General features: G+C 45.4%; 1 protein-coding gene across 8 annotated transcripts in view; it reads right to left on the bottom strand.

Annotated features, from left to right (window-relative positions):
* The window catches only part of MED24 (mediator complex subunit 24), a 54,871-nt gene that overhangs the window by 10,849 nt on the left and 17,795 nt on the right, over nt 1-26,227 (bottom strand). For 5 of the 8 annotated variants that reach the window (XM_035135212.3, XM_088656269.1, XM_088656270.1 and 2 more), the window contains exons 6-22: nt 25,729-25,952; nt 25,024-25,135; nt 24,763-24,913; nt 22,918-23,031; nt 20,156-20,203; nt 18,801-18,883; nt 15,999-16,085; nt 15,103-15,135; nt 13,848-13,959; nt 12,179-12,321; nt 7,651-7,688; nt 6,002-6,084; nt 5,420-5,598; nt 4,366-4,465; nt 3,741-3,916; nt 2,606-2,870; nt 1,109-1,290 (exon numbers count right to left, since the gene is read on the bottom strand). In XM_035135212.3, the coding sequence (XP_034991103.1) occupies nt 1,109-1,290; nt 2,606-2,870; nt 3,741-3,916; nt 4,366-4,465; nt 5,420-5,598; nt 6,002-6,084; nt 7,651-7,688; nt 12,179-12,321; nt 13,848-13,959; nt 15,103-15,135; nt 15,999-16,085; nt 18,801-18,883; nt 20,156-20,203; nt 22,918-23,031; nt 24,763-24,913; nt 25,024-25,135; nt 25,729-25,952 (2,130 nt within the window). The remainder of the gene's footprint in view (nt 1-1,108; nt 1,291-2,605; nt 2,871-3,740; nt 3,917-4,365; nt 4,466-5,419; nt 5,599-6,001; nt 6,085-7,650; nt 7,689-12,178; nt 12,322-13,847; nt 13,960-15,102; nt 15,136-15,998; nt 16,086-18,800; nt 18,884-20,155; nt 20,204-22,917; nt 23,032-24,762; nt 24,914-25,023; nt 25,136-25,728; nt 25,953-26,227) is intronic. The other 3 variants (XM_035135214.3, XM_035135215.3, XM_088656272.1) reach the window with 1 other exon arrangement.

The following is a 26,227-nucleotide window of genomic DNA, read 5'->3' as shown; positions in this document are numbered from 1 at the left end:
CCTGGACCCCATCATCCCTGGTACCCCAGCACACAAGATGTCACGTGAAGCTTGGAAGGCATCCCCAACGGGGGGAAGCAACATATTGCTGGGGCAATATGAGAAAAGCCAAGCTTGTGGTTTAATGGAGTGAACCCTAGAAGCTTGCATTTGGGTTGTGAAACTGTGCCATTTTTACCGCCTTGATGCATAAAGAGATGTTTCTTATTAGTGTTTGTGGGAATTCAGCTTTGAAGTTCTAGGAGGGCCTTGGAGATGGGCTGGAAGGACTCCCGTGTTTCATTCCCAAAGTTTGCCTCTAACAGCATTTGCAATTTGTGGTCGTTTTTCAACTTCCCATGTCTTATTGCTTCCCCGCTTCTAGCTTTCAGCTATCATTATTTGACTTTTCTTCAAAGTGCTCAGCAAAATGTTTTCACAAGAAAGAAAGAAAGAAAGAAAGAAAGAAAGAAAGAAAGAAAGAAAGAAAGAAAGAAAGAAAGAAAGAAAAGAAAGAAAGAAAGAAAGAAAGAAGGAAGGAAGGAAGGAAGGAAGGAAAGAAAGAAAATGGAGGAAGGAAGGAAGGAAGGAAGGAAGGAAGGAAGGAAGGAAGGAAGGAAGGAAGGAAGGAAGGAAGGACTCTAGTTTTCATGGCTTGAAAGGGTACAGGGCAATAATAATAATAATAAATAATAATAATAATAATAATAATAATAATATATTATTTATACGCCGCCCGTCTGGCTGGGTTCCCGCAGCCACTCTGGGCGGCTCCCAAATGAATATTAAAAACTTCCCTGCCTTCAGATGTCTTTTAAAAGAAAATAGTTGCTTATTTCCATGAAATCAGATGAGAGGGCACCACAGGGCAGGTGCCACTACTGAGAAGGCCCTCTGCCTGGTTCCCTGTAACCTCACTGGTACCTGGTAACTACTGAATGCAAGATTCCCAGGAAGCTGGAGACAGAGCTTCAGCACTCAATATTTTCCCCTTTCTCATGGCAACCAGAATAAACTGTACAAAAAAAAAATGGCGCCCATGTCCTTAACTTCACATCAGGTTTTGGCTTGTAGATTTCATACCGGCACAGAATTGAGGCTCATTAACACCTGTCTGCTCATCTCTTACTTGGCAAGAGCCTTGCCCGGAGGGTCCATCAGCATATGCCACTTGGAGGAGTCTGTGAGCAGATTGGGCAGGATGTGTCCGAGGAGGGTGAGCGTCAGCTGCTGCATGTCCAGGCAGAAAATGGAGTAGAGCAACTCCACAGCCCGCATTGCGTGCTCTTTCCGTGTCTCTTTCAGCAGCTCCTGAAAGGGAAGAGAGGGCGACAGAAGTGACAAGGAGCAATGAGCAGTGACATTTGCTTCCTCGCTTAATCCCATGAGTGACGAGCTACTCTGGAAGCCTATGGCAGCATAGGGCTGCAGACAAAACTCACGCAGACTCTCTCTTGCCCACAGTGGTCAGAAACAGCCTCATAGAAAAGCACTGTGCAGCTAAATGCAGAAGAAACATTCCTACTATAGTATCCCCAACATGAAGAAGTGGAGGGGGTAGGTAGAGAGGCACAATTCTGACCCACATAAGCTCACCTCTCAGATGTTTAGGAGCAGGGAATCTACTTAGGAGGCATATAGTCCACCACAAGCAGCTACAAATACCCCCAGGGCTGTGTCTGTCATGGTCCTGAACCTTTGGAATCAGTCTGCTCTGCAGTTCCACCTGAGTCCATCAATGTGGACATTTAGTTTCTGTCTCCATCGCTCAGCCTGGACACTGAGGTCCAGTTCCAAGGCCCTTCTGGAAGTTCCCTCATTGCAAAATGTGAAGCTACAGGGAACCAGGCAGAGGGCCTTCTCGGTAGTGGCACCTGCCCTATGGAACGCCCTCCCATCAGATGTTCTGAAGACATCTGAACACAGCCCTGTATCGGGAAGTTTTTTAATGCTTGATGTTTCTCTTTGCTTTTTTATATTTTGTTGGAAGCTGCCCACAGTGGCTGGGGCAACCCAGTCATATGGGTGGGGTGTAAGTAAATAATAGTAGTAGTAGTAGTAGTAGCAGCAGCAGCAGGTAATGTAATGAGCGGGGGGGGGGGTGAGCTTAGAACTGCGTGACTTGACTACTCCTAATTAGATCACAGGTCTTTCTCAAATATGCATATAGGGAGGCATGCAGCTGAGGCCAGGCATCAAGAGACTGCAATTCTGAGTATCCTCATCTAGGCTGAATGTAGCTGCTAATGAGCTACGAGGCCAAGAATCCAAATCATGGCGTCATCGTAAGAATCCCCTGGGTGACTTAGAGGTAAGCCACTCTCTCTGCTTCAGTCTTGCCTCACCCAACTGGGAATGCAGAAAGAAAACTTTTCTGCCTTGCAGGAGAGTGGGCGAGGGTTTTCAGAACAAATTCAGAGCCCTTTGACCAGTTAGGTAAAGCAACCTGTATTATGAAAAGCAAAGCTATTCCACTTATTTATTAAGCATTTACAACCCACATCTTCTGCTAAAGCATGGCACCCACAATAACTTCAGGAAAACCATTTACAACATAAGCCTCCAATAGGTGAAGTCTTTTTTCTAGCTGTTGAAAAAGTGCAGTACTCGCGCGCGCGCCCCGTACCTTGACAAGGTTGTTGCAGAACCAGTAGACTCCACCCATGTGCAGAAGGGTGTCGAAGATGTGGATGGAGCGACTGTCCACCCAGCCTTTTTCCAGCACCTTGGAGAAGACACCCATCAGCACCTCTTTGATTGGCTTCTTGGCAGGAAGGAAGTTCCAGTAGGGCATAGTGACGACTCCTGTGGCTGAGAACTTGATATTAGCAGCTGTCTGCTGCAGGACATCAGCACACATGTGCTCAAGGATTGAACTCATGATCACCACTCTAGAGGGGGGGCAGGGGAGAGAAAAAAGAGTAAAGTATGACCACCCTAAACCTGCATCCTTATCAAGGCTTCTTCGGCAGCTCCAAGTTGCTGATGTCCCCAAATTCCAAGCAACGTCAACTAAAGGCATCGGGTTGAGGCTCTAAGGAGACAACAGCCTACAAAATGTGCTGAAGCAGTCTTTGACCAGAGCTTAATATTTGCAAAATGACCCTTCACAGCAGCAGTGATCGGGGAATAACAGAATTATCTTAGCGCTGCTGTGTAAATTTAACACTCGCACTGGGACAGGAAACCATTGTCTCCATTCAGACTGAGATGAATGAGTGACAATTCAGCAGTTTCACATTGCAGGTTCCCTCTGATGTTGTTTTTGTCCCAGGATGGCCACCTTAAGAACAGCGACAGTGTGGCCTGGTAGCCAGAGTAGCCTGACGTGGCTGATCAACTGCTCACTGCCCGTACTGCCTGTGGAGCCATAGAATCACAGAATGGTAGAGTCGGAAGGGACCCTGAGGATCATCTAGTCCAACCCCCTGCAATGCAGGAATATGCAGCTGTCCCATACGGGGATCAAACCTGCAACCTTGGCGTTAGCACTATGCTTTAACCAAAGAGCTTTTTTTTTTTCATGCAGCAAAAAGCCTGGGCCGCCTCCCAGTTATCTCTGATCTTTCAGGATGCTTAATTCAGTGTTTCTTATGAGACACATGATATCACCATGGAAATCATACAAAAAAGCAGAACACACACCGGGGGCACAAAGCAGAATACAAGCAGGTTATCCTGCCCTGTAGATGCAGCCTTTACCCCACATTTTTAACCCTTAGCTTAACACCCTGTTTTCTGCTACCCAGACTTTTACTTGCCTCTCACTGTAGAACTGCAGGGTGTTTTCAGCATACAGGGGAGTTGCCAACTGCCGGATCATCTGCAATGACTTCTCTCTCTCGTCCAAGCCCAGCATACGGACGTGAGCTACGAGCCAGGCCACAGCGCACACAGCCATGCTGCACACCTTCCCCTTGATGTTGTCTGTGATTTTCTGGGGAAGGGAGGAGGAGGAGGAGGAGATGGGAAAGTGAGGCAAAAAGGCAGCTGTTGAGACTCTAGATTTTTTTTTACTTTTCATTCATTGAGGGATGGTTTGAATACCAAACATACTGCAACTGCAGCAGTAGTTCTAAGATCACTTCCAACTCTCAAATTCTATGCATCCCATACATACCGACGCAAGAGAAAGAACAAGCCTAAAGCACCAAATCATCAGGATTGTGTAGTGAGTTTGTTGTTACAGTTTTCTCTTTTCAGAGAGGTTTTCTATAAAGGGAGAAACACGCAGCCTCCCTGTTGCATGGTACTGCCCACAATGTTTTTGCACCATTCCCGATTCGGATTTTTGCTTCTGAATGATGGTGGGCTTTTAAAAGGTGAATAGCAACACATCTCCTTTGTGTACAAGGCTCGCTAGAAACGCCTGCTCTTTGTCATTACCTGGACGGAATCAAAGGTGAGAACCCCGTTCTCCCAGGCGTTCAGGATCTCCAAGATAGCAGCAGAGATGCTCAGACACGCTTCTTGCCATTTCATCTGCCTGCTCAGATGCAAAGATATACAGGGAGGGAAAGAATTAAGGGAAAAACTGGTCAGGAATATAGGAGATCATTAGCCATTATCCCCCCCCCCCCAATTCCAAACCCACCTCCTCTTCTCTTAAAAGTGTTCTAGTTACAGGTAGTTGCAACTTATCACCAAGCTTAAAACCATGGAGAGACCTGGTTCGAACAGAGACGTTGGATTCTTATCTCATTATACATGATAAAGCGATCTCACCCCTTGCTTTTTCATGCAAGACCATTTGCAGTCGTTCACAGTCGTCAACAGCTATCAGTCAGTCAATCACCCATTTCCACCACCCTTCTGAGTGATACCCCTCCCCCACCCTTTCTCTACATTTAAGCGTCTGGGGACTTCTATTTCAGTGTATCTGAAGAAGTGTGCATGCACACGAAAGCTCATACCAAAATAAAAACTTAGTTGGTCTTTAAGGTGCTGCTGGAAGGAATTTTTTTATTTCTTAAAAGTGTATTAATGATACCTGCTAAAAGCTCAAAAGCAAGGGTTGAGCAAAGATTTTTAAGTGGCAGAGGGCTGAGCTCCAGTCTCTCCCTCCCCCAGTAAGCAGAAGCAGAATTAGGCACCATTTGCAGGTTTTGTTAGCAGCAAACTTAAATGTTGGTGAAACCATGTATACAGGATAAGGAAGGAGGCAGGAGCAGCAAGGGATGCACAGAAAATCCACATCTTAACTATCAGAGAGCTCTGTTGAGACTGCCTGCCTTGTGTTCAACCATGAGGACTAGAAACCTGCTTTAAGAAATCGAAAGCCAAGAGATTTAGGAATCCACTCTACGGCATGGACAGAGAAAACAACGAACAGCCCTGCAGCATGAAGAAAGCAACTGGCACTCAGGAGAGAAGGGAACCTTCGGCCCACTATTTTTAGGACACAATTCCTCAGCAAATCTATTCTAGCACAGCTACTTACACCAACTTCATTTCTGACGAATTGTTGAGCAAAGCAACTAGAGATTCCACCTTGGTGGAATCGGGCCGGAAGCAAGGGTGATCAGGGTTGAGGATCTTCCCTTCCTCTGGCATGCAGGTCTGCATCCAGGTCTCAAAGAAAGGCACTTCCCCAGGTGGAGCAGCTTCAGAAAGGATCACCTGAAAGAGAGACGGCCAAAGGGGTTGAGCAGGGTAGAGACATCATGAAGCCCTCGACCACAGCAACAGCACCACCTAGTGAGTGACAGGTTAGTGTTCATGCAGGGCATGAACATAGGACCTGGTTTCCTGTGCCTGGAATAAGCTCTCACTGTCAGGATTCTGGCCACCCAATTTGTTTATTTATGGCATTTTCATGGCACCCTGTTGCCAAGTTCTCAGGGTGGCTTACGACAAAACTCAAAGCAAATTAAAAATATTCCTCACAGGTGGAGGGGAGAAGAGAGTGGAAAGCTCGGAAGGTACCCCCTTTTACTTACATCTCTGTGCCTATGCAGAGAACATTTCCTCCACCATTACCTCTCCCTTGCCCCTGTATTGTACAGCGTAGAGAAGACCCTACCTCAGAGCCGTAGGTCTGGGCGACATGGCACAGCATGAGGAAGGAAATGTCGAAGAGAAGCGCTCTGACTGACGCCGCTTTGGCTAGAGAAGTGGGAGGAAACCCACAATGATAAGTTCACACCACCACCACAACAACAACAACGAGATATATCAGTACTTTACTATGATCATTAACGACATCTGATGCATAAGAAGTGCTCTGCAACTACATTCTCGTTCGTTGTACCGACACAAGAGGAGTTCTCTCGCTCTGTGCTTTTTCGTTTCTTTCCATTCCTGAGTCCTTACGTCCCACACTGATCACTGACAGCCTCTGATGTGGCACTTCTGGCAGTCCCTCATCCCATATGCCTTCACTGCGCCTTTAGCCTGCACCTTGAGCTGACCCTGCCCTGTGGAACTCCTTGCCAAGAGAAGTCCGGCAGGGTTTGACCCTGCTTTCTTTTAGACATCTTTTGAAAATGGTGCTGTTGACTGAGCTTCTGGTACATGCATCTTTCTTCTCTGCCTTTCCTCCAAACATGTGTATATAAATGACACCCCCACCCCAAAAAAAACCCATGTGCCTATCTATTTATTTAAAAAGGATTCCCTGGATGGTCAAGTCCAGTCAAATTCGACTATGGGGTTGCAGTGCTCATCTCGCTTTCAGGCCGAGGGAGCCAGCGTTTGTCCACAGCTTTACGGGTCATGTGGCCAGCATGACTAAAATGCTTCTGCCACAACAGAACACCGGGACGGAAACCAGAGCACATGGAAACTCTGTTTACCTTCCCACCACAGCGGTACCTATTTATCTACTTGCACTGGTGTGCTTTCGAACTGCTAGGTTGGCAGGAGCTGGGACAGAGCAACAAGAACTCACCCCATCGCAGGGATTCGAACCGCCAACCTTCTGATCGGCAAGCCCAAGAGGCTCTGTCTATTTATTGGCCTTCTAGTAATCATAAAAAGCAGCAAGAACAGAGCAGTGGACACCCCTAATGAAAATCGGACTCAGGCCCCTCTTTCCAGCTCCTCACTTTTTATCAAACCCTTTTGAGGGTGTGACCAAGATTAACAGTTTCAAAGCACTCCAAACATCTTGAAAAATGGACAAGGAGGAAACAAAAACTGCCAATGGCTAAAGAGAGCTCCCTTTCCCATCAGTCAGTCCAGTGGAAGGTCAGAGGGTCTTTTGTGCATTTAATCACATGCAAAAACACATTCAGAATCCTTATCTTGGAGTAAGTGGGATTCACACATCACTCCATCCAAAGGACTTGAGGACTGTGGGGAGGAAAGGAAGGGGAGGGGAGAGGGAGGGCAAGCTCACAGCTGCAAGTTAACCCTTCCCCTCCCAGGGCCGAGGTCCCCCACCAAGCAACACAAAGTGACTATTCTCAGGGGTGGTGGGGAAACGGGAGGATGTGCACGTGGTAGCCCAAAAGACAAAGAGACCCCAGTCATAACTTGAATGCCCCCCTTGTTGCAACAGGAATGCTGTGCTGGCACTGCCTACGCTGCCAGGCACCGTGGCTCACTTTCAACTCTTCCCCACCCCCTCCAGACTCTTCAGTTAACCCGCGAAAAATCTAGAGCCTCAGGAAGGAGCTGCAGTAACATTAGACTGAAAATAAAAAGAAATAAAGCAAAACAGGGACTTACAGCCTTCTCCACTGATGTGCTTGGTAAGTTCATTAAGCCTAAAATGAGAGGTGAAGGAACAGAAAATGGGGAAAAAATGAGCTAAGGCTGCCATTTATTCCGTAAGGGACCAAATCAAGTATCGTAACTGCCCCCACATTTTTTTTTTTTTTGCTTTCTAAAATGTTGGTCGCCTTGCTGTGCAAAACACAACGCGAACTTAAAAAGTAGGTCGCAATCATTTCCATTCTACAGATGATAAGAAGAACAAAGACAGCAACTGGGCAAGACTAAATGCACATCTCAAGTGGGACTTGAATTTGGGTGCTGCCCCATCCTTTCTTCTTTGCACCAATCTAATCAAGGTGAAACCTTCCTGGCCATTCCCCGCCTCCGTTCTTCTCCTCTTAGGCTGTGCACACACTAGACATTTAATTCACATTTCTTCTCACAAAGAATCCTGGCAACTAGTGTTTGTAAAGGGTGCTGGGAATTGTAGCTCTGCTGTGGGTAAGCTACAGTCCCCCCCCTTTTTTTGAGGGGAGGGCTTGCTTTAGATATGCTCTGAGAATATACAGTGTGAGTGCAGCCTTATTCTGCCTTTACTCTTTTGGAAAAGATTCAGGCCTTTCCCACCCAGATGTGGCTCATCTAGCAAGCTAAGTTCCCATAATGCAAACATTTTTACATTCTGGCAGGGCTTTTTTTCCCTAGAAAAAGAGGTGCTGGAACTTATTTAGGAGGAGCACCCAAGTTGTTGAGCTTTTGTTAGGGGTGGGATTGCCTAAAAAGCTTCTCTTCTTCGCCCGCTCGCCCCACCACCAGTTCGCCCTTACGCCACCAACCCTCTGCCACACAGATGTGCCGCTCGCAGCCTCTGCCGCACACCGCCGTGCCGCAATGCTACAGAGCTGCTGGAACGTGCCACATGGGTGACAGAACCCACCAACTCAGACACACTCAGTTCCGGTGAGTTCTGGCTGAAAGAAAGCCCTGCGTTCTGGCATGCCACAGCCTTTCGCTTTCAACCTCAGACAGGATGCTGAATAGCATACTCAGTATCATATTCCACACTTGTGTAGAGTACCTATGGCCACAGCAGCTATAGAAATGTTCTAAAAGGAAGGCACGCTTGGCAAATCCACACCGTGGTCAACTCCCGCCCGGAAACCAATGTCCCCACTGTGGAAGGACGTGCGGATTCAGAATTGGCCTCCACCGTCACTTACGGGCTCATTGTTGAAACCGTGTTTATGGAAGACAATCTTACTCGGCTACGAGTGATCGCCAAAGAAGAAGAAGACCACAGAGCTAGAGCTCGCAATCTTGCAGCTTATACGTGGAGGAGTAGAGTAGATTTATTCAGACAGGAGTCTTGTGACAGAAATATACCATCACATGGCTCGAAAGATAGTCCAGCCCCACCTCCCACTCCCGGTTCCCCCTCCTGGCAGCAACATCAAAAACAAATCTGTCTTTACCCTGCAGGAGAATTGTTTGCTTCTAATAACGGGTGGGAGAAGACCCGCACCCTGCAATCTTGCTTGATTTGCTCAAGTACAGAAAGGCCAGAGTGTGCTTGTAAAATAGCCGCTTGTGGGAGGTTTAACAGCCTCGTGAGTGGCTACCTAATAGCCCCTTCAGCTAAGAACCAAATGGGTTCAGGAAAAAAATGCAGCACCCTTGCATGGAATTGGGGGTGGGGATGGGCAGTGGAATAAAAGAAGAGGAATGGAGACAGGGAGTTGATCTCTTGTCATTGGCAGGGATTTAGAAAAGCAAAACAGACTTTCAGCTAAAATACATATACTACCTGTGTTCTGCTAGGATAGATTGGTTTATGGGCTTCAAGGCCAGTGCTAAACGTTAGGGAAGCTGCCTGGCTGTCACTGTAAGCAGCAGATCTGTAATTGGCTGCCCCAAACCGAACATCTAAGTCACCATGTCAACATGTATTTCGAGTTTCCTGACTCCCAGGGCAGAGGAACACAACAGGCAGTGGTGTTATGTCATGAGTAGTGTTTCACAAGATGTCTGGGAAGAGAAACGGGAACTGCTGATTTGACACCGTTCATGCTGCTCTTGCTGTGGGATAGCTCAGCCTACCATGCCCACCGAGGCTTCGGCCACCACCTCGGTTTCCCATCTATGTGAAATGGGAATTCTAAGAACCCGCCTCATTGTTTCTGCAGGGGGAGGAAGGGGAAGAACGAACTCCAGATCAAGAGCGATTAGTACGTGATAGTGATATTTAAGTTGTTAACAGCTGGGGGCGCTTTACTCAGACACCTCTGGCACCTTGTGCAATGGTTCCCCCGCTGAACTGTGCCTGGAAGTGCTGATGCAGATCTCAAAACAGCCTGAATCCTATGCAGACGGAAGCGAGGTGGGGTACAGCTTCCAACACACTCAACCAATGGGTGCTCAACTGCATATTAGCCGTTGCACGTCAGCCTTGCAAGCTCCTTTTGAATGACAACAGCACAATATTTCATTCTCCCAAGTTCAGAACTGGAAGTGTAAGGCTGGGTGAGACTATAGCAGGAGTTCCCAAACTAAGGCCGGGGGGCCGGATGAGGCCCAATCGCCTTCTAAATCTGGCCCGCAGACAGTCTGGGAATCAGCATGTTTTTACATGAGTAGAATGTGTCCTTTTATTTAAAATGCATTTCTGGGTTATTTGTGGGGCCTGCCTGGTGTTTTCACATAAGTAGAATGTGTCCTTTTATTTAAAATGCATCGCTGGGTTATTTGTGGGGCATAGGAATTTGTTCATTTTTTTTCCAAAATATAGTCCGGCCCCCCACAAGGTCTGAGGGACAGTGGACTGGCCCCCTGCTGAAAAAAGTTTGCTGACCCCTGGACAATAGCCTTGGAGCATATTGTTTATCTGTTCTGTTCTATTTTATTTTGCTACTTTTTTTAACTATTTTACCGTGGTACCTCGAGTTACAAACACCTCAGGTTACAAACGCTTCAGGTGTTACAAACGAAGGTGACCTCGAGTTGAGAACTTTGCCCCAGGATGCGAACAGAAATCATGTGCCGCTGGCGCAGCGGCAGCAAGAGGCCCCATTAGCGAAAGCACACCTCTAGTTAAGAACAGTTTCAGGTTAAGAACAAACCTCCGGAACTAATTAAGTTCGTAACTAGAGCTACCACTGTACTTCACTTTATTTTACTATTTTACTTCACTTTATTTTTACCTCCCCGACGACCCCCAATAATTTTTATTAGTTTTCAATTACAGTACTGTACAATAATCCAATGGTAGCCTCATAATAACAATGCCAAATCATAGTACAATTACTAATCCCAATCATTCAAATGTCAAATTATAAAATCTGTGTGGCCTCCCACGCGCTAGAACAGATGGTTTGATTATTTACTTTGTTTCTGTGTTCCAACATCTTATTCATCTCAATTACATTCCATTCAAAATAACAATCCATCATACAACAACTGCAATATTAGGACATTTATTCGTCTTAACACATTAAATGATTTATAAACCTTTAAGTGAAGCGTTCAAACTATTTCCTTATTCCTCCTGCGTGTGACAATTATTCTATCCGTGGTATTCCTTCCTGTCCTTGTAAAATGTTATGTCTATCATTCATTCATTCATTTATTATTACGGTCGAGGACCAGCTCTTAGAAGTAAAATAAAATAAGAATAAAATAAAAATAAAACGGATCCCTTTGAAAACAGTTTCCGGGAGCATAACGTATAAAAGTTGCTTTGAACAGATTTAAAAGAAAATTATTAATTATATAACAGTGCTAAAAGTTTAACCCTTAAAATAGTGGCTGCGGAAAGCTGAGCCTAGCTCGCTCGGGGTGCCATTGAGGAAAAAATCAGACGGGCTGGGAAGAAAGTCTGTGTCTGCATATTTGGGCACAGAATCTGGGGACCGCCCTGGTTGTTTTCAGGTCTTTGCCTAGCAAGAGCAGGTTGTATAATTGCTTTTCCGGGAGGCTTGCTAAGCTCACCAGTATGGGGTCCAGGATCTCCCTTCGAGCTTCTTCATATAGGGGGCATCTGAAGAGGAAGTGCTCTGGGCTTCCTATTTCCCCCAATGGGCATACGCAGAGTCTTTGGGCGTATGGGATTTTTTTGTAAAGCCCCTCCAGCACAGGCGTGGGCAATGCCGCGCTTCTGGCAAGTGTAAAAGCCCTTCTAGTGTTTTTTGACAGGAGAAAGGAGAGGTAAGGTGTCGGGGCGGCTATGTATCTCTCGATTTCTCCAGTTCTGTAAGTTATGTCTATCTTTTCCCAGCTGTTGCTGCTCCCCATCATGCCTTGGGCGGAGCTAATGCCCCATTGTTTATTTTTACTATTTTATTTTACTATTTTTATTTTACTATTAATAAAGACTATTATTTTTTTAATTGGCCAGTTGTGTGTGCTCCGGCTCTAGAGAACAGCAGAAGCTCAACCAAGCTGTGGGTGCGTGTTTTAGCACTTGCATGCTCTGTGACCTTAGTGACAGACTCTAGCTCCCCAACTTGAAAAGAGGCAGTGGCCAATCATATCCAGACCCACTCACTTGATAAATTTCCGGGCAAAGACTTTCAGCTTCCCTGTAGCTGCTGCAGCTGCCAACAACAGATCCAAGCTCTTCCCGGACAGCATATGTCCCAAGACACCCAGAAGCCCTTCTGGGGTTTTCGAGTGATCTGAATCCATTGTCTGGAGTAGCAGAGATATAAATAAAGAAGGTAATTGAGTCGACGAATGTTCCCGATTGGTAGCCAGCAGGGAACAAACTACAGAGAATTGTGTAAAGAGAAATCAGTTCTTAGCAACTTAACTACATGCCCATGGGTATTCATCACCATATCACAGAATTCAAATTGTAATTTAAAAAAAAATGCAGTATGAGAAATAAAAGAAGAAATAAAAATACAATTAAAAATCAAGGTGAATGTGGACATGCCGTGGTCCAGCTGAATGAAGCCAGCAGACCACTGGTGGTCTGCAAATCACAGCTTGGGAATCCCTGAACTAAAGAAAGGCGAAAATATTTCGATTGCTAAAAGGAATGCGAAGGCTTTGTCCAATATTAGAAAGAGAATTAACACAGAAATGTCTCCGGTTCCATTCTTTTAAAAAGAAAAAATATGACTAAGTCACAATCAATCAACACACATTAACAAAGCACCAACTAAGAGGAAAAAACACAGAATGCGCAACTTGCCATAGATTGTCTTGATTGTCTTTACAAGCAGTATCAAAACATACAAGAAGGTAACAAGAAACATAGAGAAGTCTTCAGAGAATTAACAGATATATCTGGATTGCATTTCCTAGACTAGTCATTGGATGTCATTCCAGAGGCATTTGTATACTTCAGATGAGGGTCTACCCATTGTTTCTTCGGTTACATGTTCAATAAAGGCTTGTCAGGCCTTGTAAAAATGTGCCTGGCTGTACTTAACCTTCAGAGTAGCAAAACTGGTAGTTGTTTCACCAATAAACCATACTTTCATATACCTTATGTCTAGGGTCACGCTGTTTGCTAACTTGGTAAATGTTGGTGTGCCACCCCCAATTGCTGTGTCACTTTGTCCCAGAGGGCATAGCCACTACAGATTTACGAGTGACAGCCCAATGGGTGTGACATAACAACAGAATAGTGTGTGTTTTACTGTGTTCTCTAATACAAGCACAGACAAACTACTCAAGCGGCTTCTTGCGCCAAACAGCTGACCACTGTCCCAAGATATTTTGTGCCCTCTCCCTTTGCCCAAAATGCCTTGAATTCATTTGATAAGCTTCGATACGCAAGGCGTAGGTTCAAATCCCCAGTCGTGAAGCTCTGCTATCAGCCAAAGACAAGATACATTCTTTCAACCTAATTTACAGTGCTATTCAAACCATGTCTACTTGGATGCAAATAGCACCGAACTCAGTGGGCTTCACTTCCAGGTAAGTGGGGTTGTTCCAGTTTGTAGCCTTAATCTCATAACAGCTCTGAGATGAAACATTGCTCTGAGCAACTTCAAGGGAAGATAGCCAAACATAATCATTTTAAAACACAATTACAATACTATGCATGTCTACACAGAGGCTAAAGCCCACCGGGTTCAGTGGAAGTTATTCCCTCGTGTGTCTAGGCCTCAGTAGCACCAAAGACTACTACAGCAGTAATACTAAAAATAATAAAGGTAATCCAGTTTCTGTGTTCAAGATGCCATCACAAGGTTAGTGCCTACTTTCAGGATGTTGGTGACGGTGGGCTCTGCTCGCAGGATGAGGCCTGGGTTGGGTTGAATGTTAGCATTCTCAGGAGACTTTAAACGTGGCGCGTGTTCCCGATCAGCGGTCCTGGGTGAGGTCAGAAGAAAAATACCCAGAGTTGAAATAAGAGGGTAAAGAGCTCTTCAATGAAAGTGGAATGCTCTGCTCTAAGGGCCACCCCAACAGTACAAAATTCACATATCTATAAACTTCTGATGAAAATTCAGGGCAATGAACTTTTAATTTATGAGAGTTTGACTCAGGTTAACTCGCATATTTAACCTGTGGGTTCTCAGAAACAAGACTTCCAAGTCCCCGTGGGCTGAATGCAGATGACAAACTGACTGAGTGGTAAAGTTTTCTACCATGGTTTTGCATGGTCTATACTCTTTAATCCTTTGGAAGCTTTTGGACTCCAACCCCTATCAGATTCAGCCAGCGTGGCAAATGGTCAGGGGGTGATGTTAATTGTTGTCCAACATCTGGAGAACCGTAGGTATCCCATCCCCAGTCAGTATTAAGGAAAAGGTGGTGGGATTCGCCCATCCGCTTGCCGCTCATTCTAATGTGTGCTAAAGTTTGAAGACCTTATCATGTGGCTAGGCTCCCCAACATTACGGCTTATTTATTTGAAACATTTTTGTTCTACTCTTCGGTAAATATGTCAGCGACAGGACAGTCCCTGTCTCCAGGCTTACAATCTAAAAAAGACATGGCACAGAAGAAAATGCAACTGAGAGGGTGGGTGCAGGGGTTGGGTGGGGAAGCAAACTCGGAAACTATTATTTCTTAGCTACAGAATTCTTGCAATGACAAGTTAGAATAGAAGGATTTCAAGGAAAGGAGGAGCAAAAGGTTGCAGGGCTTTTAGAAGGACAAATGACGAAGCCCTGCAGTCCCAACTTAATAAACTGGTCATCTGTATTAGTAATCTGTGACGGGCAACTATGACCTGGAGTAGGGAACACAGCCCCTGAGTTATAGCATTTCACAGATACTGCTGTCTTTTCAAAGCTAGATTTTTGTCCCCCTGCTTTTTTACCATAGGTTTTTTGTTTTTTTAAAATGAGTTCAGATATCTATTCCAAGTGCTGTTTATCATTTAAACATGCTGAAATATCTGCAGCCTCTGACAGGTGTTTTTTTTAATTAAAAAAATTATTAACTTAAGTTTTAGTGGTATTTTGTCGAGGAGCAACCTTTTAATATGCAAACAGAACTCCTACTCACAAGCTGTTTGTGGCTGGATACCCTGAGCAGAAACTGAAAGAAAATGGAAGGAAAAGTCTACGTACATCCTTGCCCAATCCATACTAATAAAACAAGACTAAATCAACACTGGTCAGCTTACTACAGTGTATGTGAGGGTTTATCTGCTAAGGCATCAGTTTGCGCTGTGTGATGAGAGGTGGGAGGGGGAGAGAGAACACAATTCCCCCACCAACCAGTTTAAAAGGTGTGAAATTAAGCACAGCAGATGCTTCGCGGACCTAAAAAGCAATGCATTTAATGATTTTGCCAGCTTAAAACAAATGCAATCTTTTTATATATATATAAAAAAAGCAGTAATTTTCCCCCTTCAGAGAAATAAAATTTGAAAGAGAGGGTGAGAAGTTTCACTGGCCTATTTGAAACAACGATACCATTATCAGTAGGAATAAACCCTTAAGATTGTGTGGAATATATTAACCATCCACTTCCCTAAAGAAAGAACTAGTGACAAAACACTGCCGCAAGGCACAGAGGGCGATGTCTTCCCTCCACTGCAGCAAAGCAAGTCAGTAAATGAGGCTGAAGCCACAGATTAAAACAAAGCCTGCCACAGTCACTTGTGTACACTTGCACTTTTAAGCTTTACATTATTTAAGAAATGGGCAAGCTTCCTTGCATTTACCACTTGACAAGTTGATCGCATGCATTCGCCCATGGTTTTAGAGAAGCTGAGAATAATGCGCGGCTGCTGGGGGAATGTCTCCAAGACGGTTGTCAGGCAGCTGAGAACTTCCTTTCCTCTTCCCCACAAGTTAAGGGGCAGAAGCTCAAGAAATGCTGAAGCAACCGCTATATGCATCTTTGCCCCTGCACTTAGCCTATCGTCCCTTTTGTGCAAAGGTAGATATGCCTACCGTTTGGCTATAAGGTTGTTCATGTTGGCTTCGGAGAGCAGACCCTGCTTGCCACATTCTTGAAAAAGAAGGCTCGTGCAGTCACAGCTGGAAGAACAACAACCAAAAGAGAGAGGGGAAAAAAACATGTGTAAAAATGTCTGAACAAACATGGTCCATAATGGAGACAGACTGTTCTCTCGCTGGACCTTTTGGGGAAGGACACTAGATGGCACAAGGTGAATTAAGGAAGAGATGGTGGGAATACAACTAAAGGTAAAAGAATATAACTGGGAGGCACAGAAAGAATCCCGTTAAAATGCCTCTCTTTGATCGGGTATAAAGTCCTTGTGTTTCAGCTGCCGTAAAAGTTGTAGAGTTTTTTATTGAGCGCCATTTTTGACATTGCAAATAAAGTAACGATCGGGAAAAGGAGGAATACAAAGGAGGATACCAGGGTTCAACCTTCTAGTCTTCGCAGTGTTAAGAAAAGGACAAACCTTGAGTGGAAGCAACCGCTGCTGAAAGGCTCGAAAGTTCAAAAAGGATCTGTGTGGTTTCAGTGATTGACACCTGCATGCTCTAAATTTCGCTTTGGGCCCAGTAAGGAAATTTCTCAACCTGTCCTGAAGGGGGTTGTGCTCCCCACTCAAGGACTGGTTAGCATTTTGAGAATGGCCACAGATCCACCTTTGTCTCTGGAGGCCTCAGTGGCCCACTGCGGTATGTTTTGCATTTGTATCTGTGCTACTCCTAAGTTTTGCTTTCATGGAGAATATGTCATTTTAGCCACACAAATGCCTTCCGGGTAGAGACAGAAGCTTGCTGAATGCTGCCCAGCCAGCTTCCTAGTTGAGGAGCAGGGAAATGAACCCTGGTCTCCTCCATCCAAGCTCAATGCTCTTCCCATTACTACACAGCTACTTACAAGACCAACCAAATTGGTTGGCTCAATTCTGTAAACAAAGCACATTTGCATGTGTACACTCACTTCCTTTGCATAATCTATGGAGTTTTTCTGCCAGCCATGATAGATAGGTTGCTAACTACTGAATGGTTACAGGTAGGTAGCCGTGTTGGTCTGGATCAAAGTAAAATAAAAAAAATTCCTTCAGTAGCACCTTAAAGACCAACTAAGTTTTTATTTTGGTATGAGCTTTCGTGTGCATGCACACTTCTTCAGATGAAGTGTGCATGCTTCATCTTCACACTTCTTCTTCACACTTCTTCTGAAGAAGCGTGCATGCACACGAAAGCTCATACCAAAATAAAAACTTAGTTGGTCTTTAAGGTGCTACTGAAGGAATTTTTTTTAACTACTGAATGTTTCTGAGCTTCTATCCACTCATTTTCAAGGCTACTTTAAAGGCATGACACCTTAAAAAAAACCACCCCAAAACCCACCAGACACCTAAAACAAACATCTGGATTCTCAAGGTGCACAATTCTGCAATTCTGCACTTCCAAGTTGAGATCACGGGAGTACAGAATGTACAGAACCCAGGAGTTGCCCATTCTAACCTACAGCTCCTTGGCAGGCAATTTATCATGTATCTAGCACAGAGCACATCCAGCCCTGGCTGAAGGATTAAGAGTAAGAAAGAACCACCTCAGGTTTGTGCTTATGCATAACAGAACAAAGCGTTCAAGAGCTGGGCACAAGAAAATTGAACCAAACTGATTCAAAATACTACTTTATGCAAGAGCGACACTGACTGCTTCACACATTGGGGAGTTTGGGTCTTAATCTATCATGCAGAACAAACAGTTCTAATTGCAACATCAGCAGCAAACCTATGCACATCAAATTCTGTTTACAAGGCTGTCCGCTTTCCTTGGCCATCTCCCCCCCCCCCCCCCGTTCTAATCTCCTGTTATATCCTACCCAGCAGGGGGGAAACAGGGAATTTTCCTTGAAAAATTCCCGTTTCAGATTAAACTGTGCTAGCTTCTACTTTTCTGTTGTCAGTGCTATCATTCTGTATTCTGTATATCCGTATTTCCAATGCTCTCTTTTGATGTTTTGAATGCTTGGTGTTAGCCGCTTTGGACACAGCTCATTGTGGGAAAGCAGCATGTAAGTAAACTCAGTCAACCAATGTTATTGTGTTAAGAAAACAGGGAGCAGGTTTGAGCAGTGAAGAAGAGGCCCAGTCCTCCCACAGGCTCCTTCTACTAACAAAACCAGTTTCTGTGACTGGTGACCACTTCAGAGAGCTTATACCAGGTTCTAGTTTGAGTAACAAACACACCTCCCGCACGAGTTGGTCCATTTAACTTCCTCTGCATGATAACCACCTCAGCAATTTCTCCCACTATCTAAGCCTGCTCAACTCTGCCTTGTCTATCAGGTTGTTCCCATCTCAACCTTGACTGTTCTCCCACCTTGCTTGCCCCTACTCCAAATAGCAAACTGGTTTTGGCCAAAATATCCCTCCAACCTAGTCTTCAACGCTCATTATTCAACTTGGTTCAATGGGGGAAAATACAGTAATGATGTGTTTATGTCCTGTCTCTAGTCACTTGCTGTATTTTTTTGTGTGTTCAATTAAATATATGAAACAACAACAACAACAACAAATTTAAAAAGCAGCCTTCATCCTGACAGTAACACTAGGGTTGCCAAGCTCCCTAAGAGTTAGACCCTGAGATTGAAGTAGTGGAGCTTTGGGGGACAAAGGTTGGTGGCTGGCAGCTAAGAGAGTGGCATCTGATGGGAGCAGAGACCATGATAAACATGGGAGTGAAATTGAGAGAAGAACTCCCAGGCCAAGCAGGAAAAGCCCTTGGGCTCTTGAAGGGCCACGAAGAAGGGGAACCTACTTGCAGCGTTGGTCGGCCTTGTCCAGAAGGGGCGTCAGCTTCAGGAGGAACTCAAAGGCACAATTCACATCTTCGGTGAAGTCCTGCAATTGCACAATTATTTTCTTCCTTACATCTAAAGGGTCTGTCAGTGCTATACTGGAATCCCCACCCATAATCCCCCTATACAAACAGGCCAAGGCAGCGCATCCCAATAAGCCCACACTGAGAATATTAGCTCCTGGTAATTTCTTTTTGGCAAGTTTCATGCTACAAAATTTGCCATTGAGCGAGCTGGGGAAAAAATCCAGCAAACTTAAAGGGTTGGTTGTTTTGTTTCTCTCCACGCCCTTCTGTGGTGTAGAAGCTTGAACCACTTGATTATGTAAACTGAAGCTCTGCAGAGACACTAGTGAAGAATTACTTCTTTTGAGCCGCTCTTTGCAAGTGGTACATTGCAGTTGGGGGTTTTATTGAGTAAGGGAGAATATGATAAATGTGTGTGGAACTGACTTTTTGTCTCCCCCAGATTTTATGCGGTATGGAATTTAGAAAGAAAAAGAAAACTTATGCTGAGGTTTGAAAGGGGAAATCTGAATAGCAGGTGGTTTTTTTATTTGTATTTTTAAAAGGAGGCAGTCTCAAAAGTTAAGCTTTGAGGCTAATTTCTTTCCATATGCTTCTCTTAAAGACCACATTAGATGACCTCTATGACTGGGAAGACAGGTTCGAATCCCACTTTAGCCATAAACTCACTCAGCGGCAGAAGAACTACTTTTTAAGCAAAAGCTCCATTTAGCCCAGCATTCTGTCTAAGACAGCAGACAGCAGTCAAATGCCTCTGTGAAGCTCACAAAGAGGGTATGATTGAAATGCCTTTCTTCTTTGACCTAAAGCATGATAATCATAGAAATTCTGGCTCTTCACCCTTACCCATCATGGTTAGAGTCACTGATGGGCCTTGTTCTCACTGAAAATCCCATCTTTAACCTAAGCACTCTTAATTGCAAAACTAAAATCATGATGACTTGCTTCCATTTTTCTTCCCAAATACTTTTTAGCAGTTCTAAACAAATACAGCGGTACCTCGTGTTACGAACTTAATTCATTCCGGAGGTCCGTTCTTAACCCGAAACTGTTGTTAACCTGAGGTGCACTTTCGCTAATGGGGCCTCCTGCTGCCGCCGTGCCACCGCCGCACGATTTCTGTCCTCATCCTGGGGCAAAGTTTGCAACCCGGATCAACTACTTCCAGGTTAGCGGAGTTTGTAACCCAAAGTGTTTGTAACCCGAGGTACCACTGTAAATAGAACACTGACGTAGCTGTTGTGATGGTGATGATGATGATGATTTGCTTTTCAAAAAGCAATATTTACCTTTTCTCCTTGAGGATATTTTTTCAATTTTACGAGTACTTGTGGAATCTGAAAAAGAGCAAAGTAAGAATTTAATAAGGGATCTCAAAGCTACCCCCCCCTTCATCTCCTTGTGAATTTTGCTCCCTGACTCACATGTCCTGGACTGCTCAAAACTCCTTTGCCTTTTCACTCCTTCCCCCTTTTCACAGCCCCTCCTCCTCTCCCTAGACCCTGTAAGACAGTTGTTCTTGACTTCTGTTCCACTCAGTCCCATTGCCCTTTAACAATCCTCTGGCCCTCCAGATGTTGCTGAACTACAACTCCCATCACCCCCAGCAAGCATGGACAAGGATGGTTCAGCCATATCACGAGCATCCAAAGTTTTCCACAGCTGCTTGTAGTCCTCTTTCCCAAAACCCCTTCCTATCTCTATTCTCCCGTGAGCCCTAACTGCACACAGACCCTGCGCAAACTGGCCTTCGCTTTCCTCATAAATGCCAAGCTGTTTTTCAACTTCCTATTACTATTATCTTCACACTCCGATGTTGGAACATTTCATGTTCCATCTACGAACATTCCATGACATGAAACTAGCCTAACTAATGCTCAGAAAAGGTTCGAAGTCAGTCTGGTTGTTGCTTCTGGTGTCCTTATCAACCAAGTCCAAGTCGCAAACCGGCTTAATTACTTCCAGTGACAAATCTGGGGGGGGGGGTGCGCTAATGTGGTCAAGGGCACTAAATATTGGATTGGAAGGTTTCATATCTCAACTTGGCTATGAAACCGATTTCTCCCTTGCTTTTGAAGATAAGAAAGCATTTTGCACACGAAACTGGAAATAAATATTCAAAAAACCAACAAACTCCTAAATGTAGAATTAGGCATGCCTAATCTGATCTTCATGCTATCATATGGCAACAAGCCCCAGAGATTAACTGTTTGTTATTTCTTTTGCTTTCCAGTTTGTTCAGGAGTGTGTGTGTGTGTGTTTGTCTCTTTCATACTTCTTAATTTATTCCTCTTCGCATGGCTGATAAGTTACATGATGTACTTGAGTTGCAATGGAGATTTACTGAGCAGGCAGGGAATGCTAAGTTGCAATTTGCTGGATCTCTTTGGGGGAATCTAGCAGCGTCAGAGTGTGTTTACCAAGAAAACCAGGGAGAAGGAAGACAGAGCCATCTGGCTTATGTTTACATTGCAAAAAAATAAAAAATTTAAAGAAGTATATAGCTAAATACAGATACTCCTCCAGGCTCTACCAAGGATGACAGCCCAGAAAGAGCATAAGAAGAGATTAGTGTTTCCACTCACTATAATAGTGAATGGCATCCAACACCCCGGGCTGCCAGTAGATCTGAGAACCTCCATTGATGCAGATGGGGGAAACTATGATTACAAAGGGCAAGAATTAGCACGGCAGAGGTTACAGTGTGAGAGGAAAAGTCTTTGACCAAGACCCTAGAGGACTTTGGTATTTCTTCCTTTTCGTTCCTAATCCCTAATGTTGCAGCTGAGTTGTGCCAGGACTGATACAGGGGCAGCCATACTTGATCCTGATCAGCAGTGTGTTTTCCAACCCGGGGTTCCTGAAGCCAGAGGTGAGAACTGGAGTAGAGTTGGCAGAAGTTACTGTTCTGTTGACCAGTCAAAAGCAAAAGGCTGGGCTCCAAAGTGTTCACAAGACTGGCCAATCCAGAGGTCTCGTGCTGCCTGCCAATCGCAGGGGTCGTTGTTGGACACACCTATCCATGCCTTCTATTCCTGAAGAGAACTCCAAGGCCCAAGCATACACAGCCCCAGGTACGCATTAGGCTGGGTCCCAGCCAGAGTTCAATAAAGGTTTTAAGCACAGATTGAGAATCTGTAGCTTTCCAGATGTCATTCAATTACAGTCCCCAATTCCTGACCCCTGGCCAAACTGACTCAGGCTGATGGGAGTCTGAGTCCAATGACACCTGAAGGCCACAGGTTTAGATTCCCTGGTTGAGAACCTAGAAAGGAGCACTGGAGTGGCCAGGTTATTGAGACACTCTCCTTCCCCGTTTTGCTTAAATAATATTTCTAGACCTTAAATAATATTTCAGTTGCAGAAAACAACCACAGCCTTGAACATATAACTCACAGGTTCTCCTAAAAGTTTGGAATCAGTGTCTGAATGTTCCACAGGCATGTTTCCAAAGGTGTCCCTATCAAAAATGAAGCCAGGGACAGGGGGCTGCAGGTAGACCCCAGGGCTAATTGGGTGTGTGTGTGTGCAACCAGGCTGGAGAACCAGATATTTGGGAGAATCTATCAAGCCTATGCAATGTCAGAAAATAGAAGCAGAAAGAAGCCTGATGCAAGAGGGAGAAAACTGTTTAATTACCAAGAAGCGGGGTAGGCGAGGGATAATGAGAAACCCGTTCCCTTCACCTAGGTCAGCCACACAGCTCAAGAAGAGACATGGGCTAAGGCAACGTATCAGGAATGCAGGGAACTGCTTTCTATCAAGTCAAGACTACGGGTCCCTCTAGTTTAGTACTGTCTGCACCAACTGGGAGTGACCAACTGTCTCCAGGATTACCAAAGATTGAACTTTGGGCATGCAATGCATGCGCTCTACCACTGAGTTACTGCCCTCTCTCTTGTACATGATGCCCTAAAACGACCACAAATTTAACCAACTTCCCATAATCCTTTTGGCCTCTGTTGCTCGGTAAGCTGGGAAACTCGGATGGCAACAAAAGAACTTTAGGAAAGGGTGAGCCCCAGCTCATTTGGGTCTAAGGGTACCTTACCTTGAGGAACGTGAAGGCTGTCCATTTGAGCTCCTCTGTCCCTTCAGGAGACTCTATCAGCCCCACAAAGCAGGCTTTCCAGATTTCCAGAATGAAAAGCGGGGACGGAATGCGCTAGCAGGGAGAAGAGACACAGGGAGAGAAGGCCTCAGGATCTTCCTCAGGGAACACAGTTTGGATTCAGAGTGGCGCAGTATTGACAACAACAAAAAAAAGGCTGGATGCAAGATTTCTAGCACACTTGTTGGACTATCCAGCAGTCCCATTCCACCATCACCCCAAGTGTGTGTGCATCATGATCCTTCAGCCAAGAGCCCACAAACTGCAGCTGGGCTTGATAACCTGAAATAATTTATCCTAGCCAACAAGAATAAGTGCCTATAAGCATCGACAGTGCCTCTTTCCACTAAGCGAGTGCAGCGCCCCCCCCTTCCTCCTCCCCCACCCACAAATGAATGAGAAGGACTTAGAGGACAGATGGCATGGCTCCTGTGTACTTCTCTTATTAGAAAGCAGATACGGCCCCCCCACCTCCCTTGCAAGTATAACATATGCTACTAAATAACAGAGCCTCCTTCTCCCAGAGTCTAGTCCTCGTTTTTCCCAACCCCTGTCCGACAGCTCTTTACAAAAATAATGCCTCCGTCTCAGCTCCTCCAAACTCTCTCGACTCAAATAGCTTCTTCCCTGTTCTTTGCACCCACTTCTACACAGATTCATTCATGCCCATGCACAGCGAGGTAGGACTCCATTTTCAATACCAGGGGCAAAAGGCCAGTAAATAGATCCTTTCCTATCATGGACACCCACTCCATGTTTTGCTCTCTTCCTTGCAGCAACACAACCAAACACAACCACATTTACTAGGAGCTGCACCCCTGCTCACCAACCCCCTGCCATTCCTCCCACATTAACCCCCTAGAGCTTCCTTCCCCTTCCCACCCCATACAATTGCTAAGCTTGTTTTCCACCTTCCCAAGGCATTTCTGAAGCCACTTCTCTTTTGTATTCTGCAGCCCCACCACGCACCTGTTTTCACCTTTACCCTCATGTCCATTCCTCCCTCCTTTACTGCAAGCTCCCCCATACACCACCTCTGTGGGTAACTTCCTGCATCTTCCTCCTCCTACACATTTCAACTACTAAGCACTCTTACGTCCAGTTATGAAGCCACCATCCCCTGCTACACTTGAGAGAGAAAGAGAGAAGCACCACAAGAAAACTTGGGCCTTGGTCATCAGCCTGCTAAGTGAATAACGGCGGGAGAAATTATGCTGAGGCATTCTCTCCTGAGACTAGAAGCTCCCACAGCTCTCCCAAGTTTCCAGCCAAAAGCACAGAAAGTTTGCTTTAAAAGCTTTATCTGCTTTTTCCCTCTTTCCATCCCCAAACTTATAGGGCAAAGCCAGCACTATACAGCCAGTATACTGTCATCTAACTCTCTTTAATTTTTTCCATTGTTTTAATTTGTATTTCAAAAGAGAGGTACAACAGATGCCCAGACTAGATAAACAGTTTGCCTCATGGTAAAACTGATCCTGGACAGCACCGTTTCGGAATGCATAGGAGGGACCACAAGACTGAATTCACTGCTGTACAAGCATGTTATTCATATAGAAAACTCTGTGCCAGGGGGGAGGGATCTAGCCCAGTCTCCCTGCAACATGCTAGCTACCGAAGTGCTGGACGTTCTTCTTTATTCACGGAAGAAAATTCAAATATGCAACCCGCCAGCTGCAGTCTGAAACGGAGCATTTCTACCATGTGATGAGACTGCCCAGTCCAGTCCAGTGGGAGTCAGCACAATGAGACAAGCATCCTTCCTATGGTCCAGTCCAGCCATACCTGCATCCTTTTGACCATCATGAGTTGTTCCACCAGTGGCTGCGGCTCTCCAGTCAGGTTCATTGTCCCCTCTAGCAGCACCACGGCATGGATCGTGGGGAAGCCAGTTTTGTTCAGCTGTTCCGCATGCACAGAGAGCATAGTGGGGATACTGTGCGGAAAATTGGGACAGGGAGGAAGAGGAGGTATTAGAAGTTCGGTTCCGTTTGTGTACGGAGAGGAAATCGCTCGCTCCACACTGTGCAGCTGCCATCTGCCCACCTCTTGACAAGGCCAATGCACTCCTCTGCCTGGCTTTGTAACTGGCTGTTGCTGATGTGTCCTAAATTGTCTCCCAGCTTGGAAAGAGATTGTTCGATTGCGCTCCAGGAAGCTAGAGAGGAAAAGCAGTAATTTTAAGTTCCAATCAGCTCTTAGCCCTTGGTAAGAGATTTCCCCCAATCCTGCTGCCTTGGGAGATTGCTAGGGGTTGACCCCAGGACCTTCTAAGCGTGTAGTCTACCTCTTTGCGAAACCATTTCCCCAAACTGAGGCTTTTATCGTGACCAGGCAAGTTTATTAAAGTTTGGGATCACACCTTGAATGCTGAAGATGCTGCTTCCATGTTGAACTTTTTAAAAAGGCAATGGAGACCCTGAAGTTTAAAAACAGGCATCAGAGTACTTCCAAATATTAAATTTTTTGAGGGAAAGCTGTGAAACAGCAGGCTTGCCCAATAGGGAAGCAGCAATGCAATCTCCCTGTAGGCAATAAAGAAGAAACAAGGCCCGTGAATAAAGAAGACTGGGGTGGTGCTACTTCAGATCTTGTAAAGGGCCCTTGTGGGGGGCTTTTTGGGGGGGGGAATCCATATCAAAACTACAGGAGAGTTCTGTAGCTGGCACTAGAATCTTGGATTCAAATCAAGCCCTACAGTTCTCAATGTAAATATTTTGTATCTCTCCCACGAGACCACCAGCCACGTACGTGTCTCTTCCAACTTGGCTATATGAATCAGGGCCCGGTTCTTGGTGCTGCCCAGGATCTTTGCCAGCCGCTCTAGGCACATCGTGAGCTGGTTCTCAGCAGACCCCTGCTCCAGAGGCTCCTTCATTTTCTCTGTGTAGAAGGCAGCACAGCGCAGCATCCAATTGAGGACACTCATCAAGGCACGGCAGAGGCCAATGCATTCTTCTGCCTTGCCATGGCAGCTACAACAAAAAGCAAAAAAGAGAGGGCAAATTCAGTCACATGACTTTGGTGGCCCAAAGAACTTCACTTTGGGACTCCTGCATCATTTTCCAGGTCTCATTACCCCCCCCCCCCGCACTCCAAACTCCACTCAGATGCGCGTGAGAACTTGGGAGACAACGAAAGAACCACCAAAAGAAAAGTGTGTCGGGGACCATCCTGTAACTTCTCAGGGGGAGGAGGAGGCAGGACAGACAACTTGAATGTGAACATAATCAGGGAAAGCCTTTTCCTA

Source organism: Zootoca vivipara, chromosome 12 (genome assembly GCF_965207765.1).
Source record: "Zootoca vivipara chromosome 12, rZooViv2.hap1.1, whole genome shotgun sequence".
Taxonomy (NCBI): domain Eukaryota; kingdom Metazoa; phylum Chordata; class Lepidosauria; order Squamata; family Lacertidae; genus Zootoca; species Zootoca vivipara.
The sequence above is the reverse complement of the archived record's forward strand: the minus strand, read 5'-3'. Positions and strand labels throughout refer to the sequence as shown.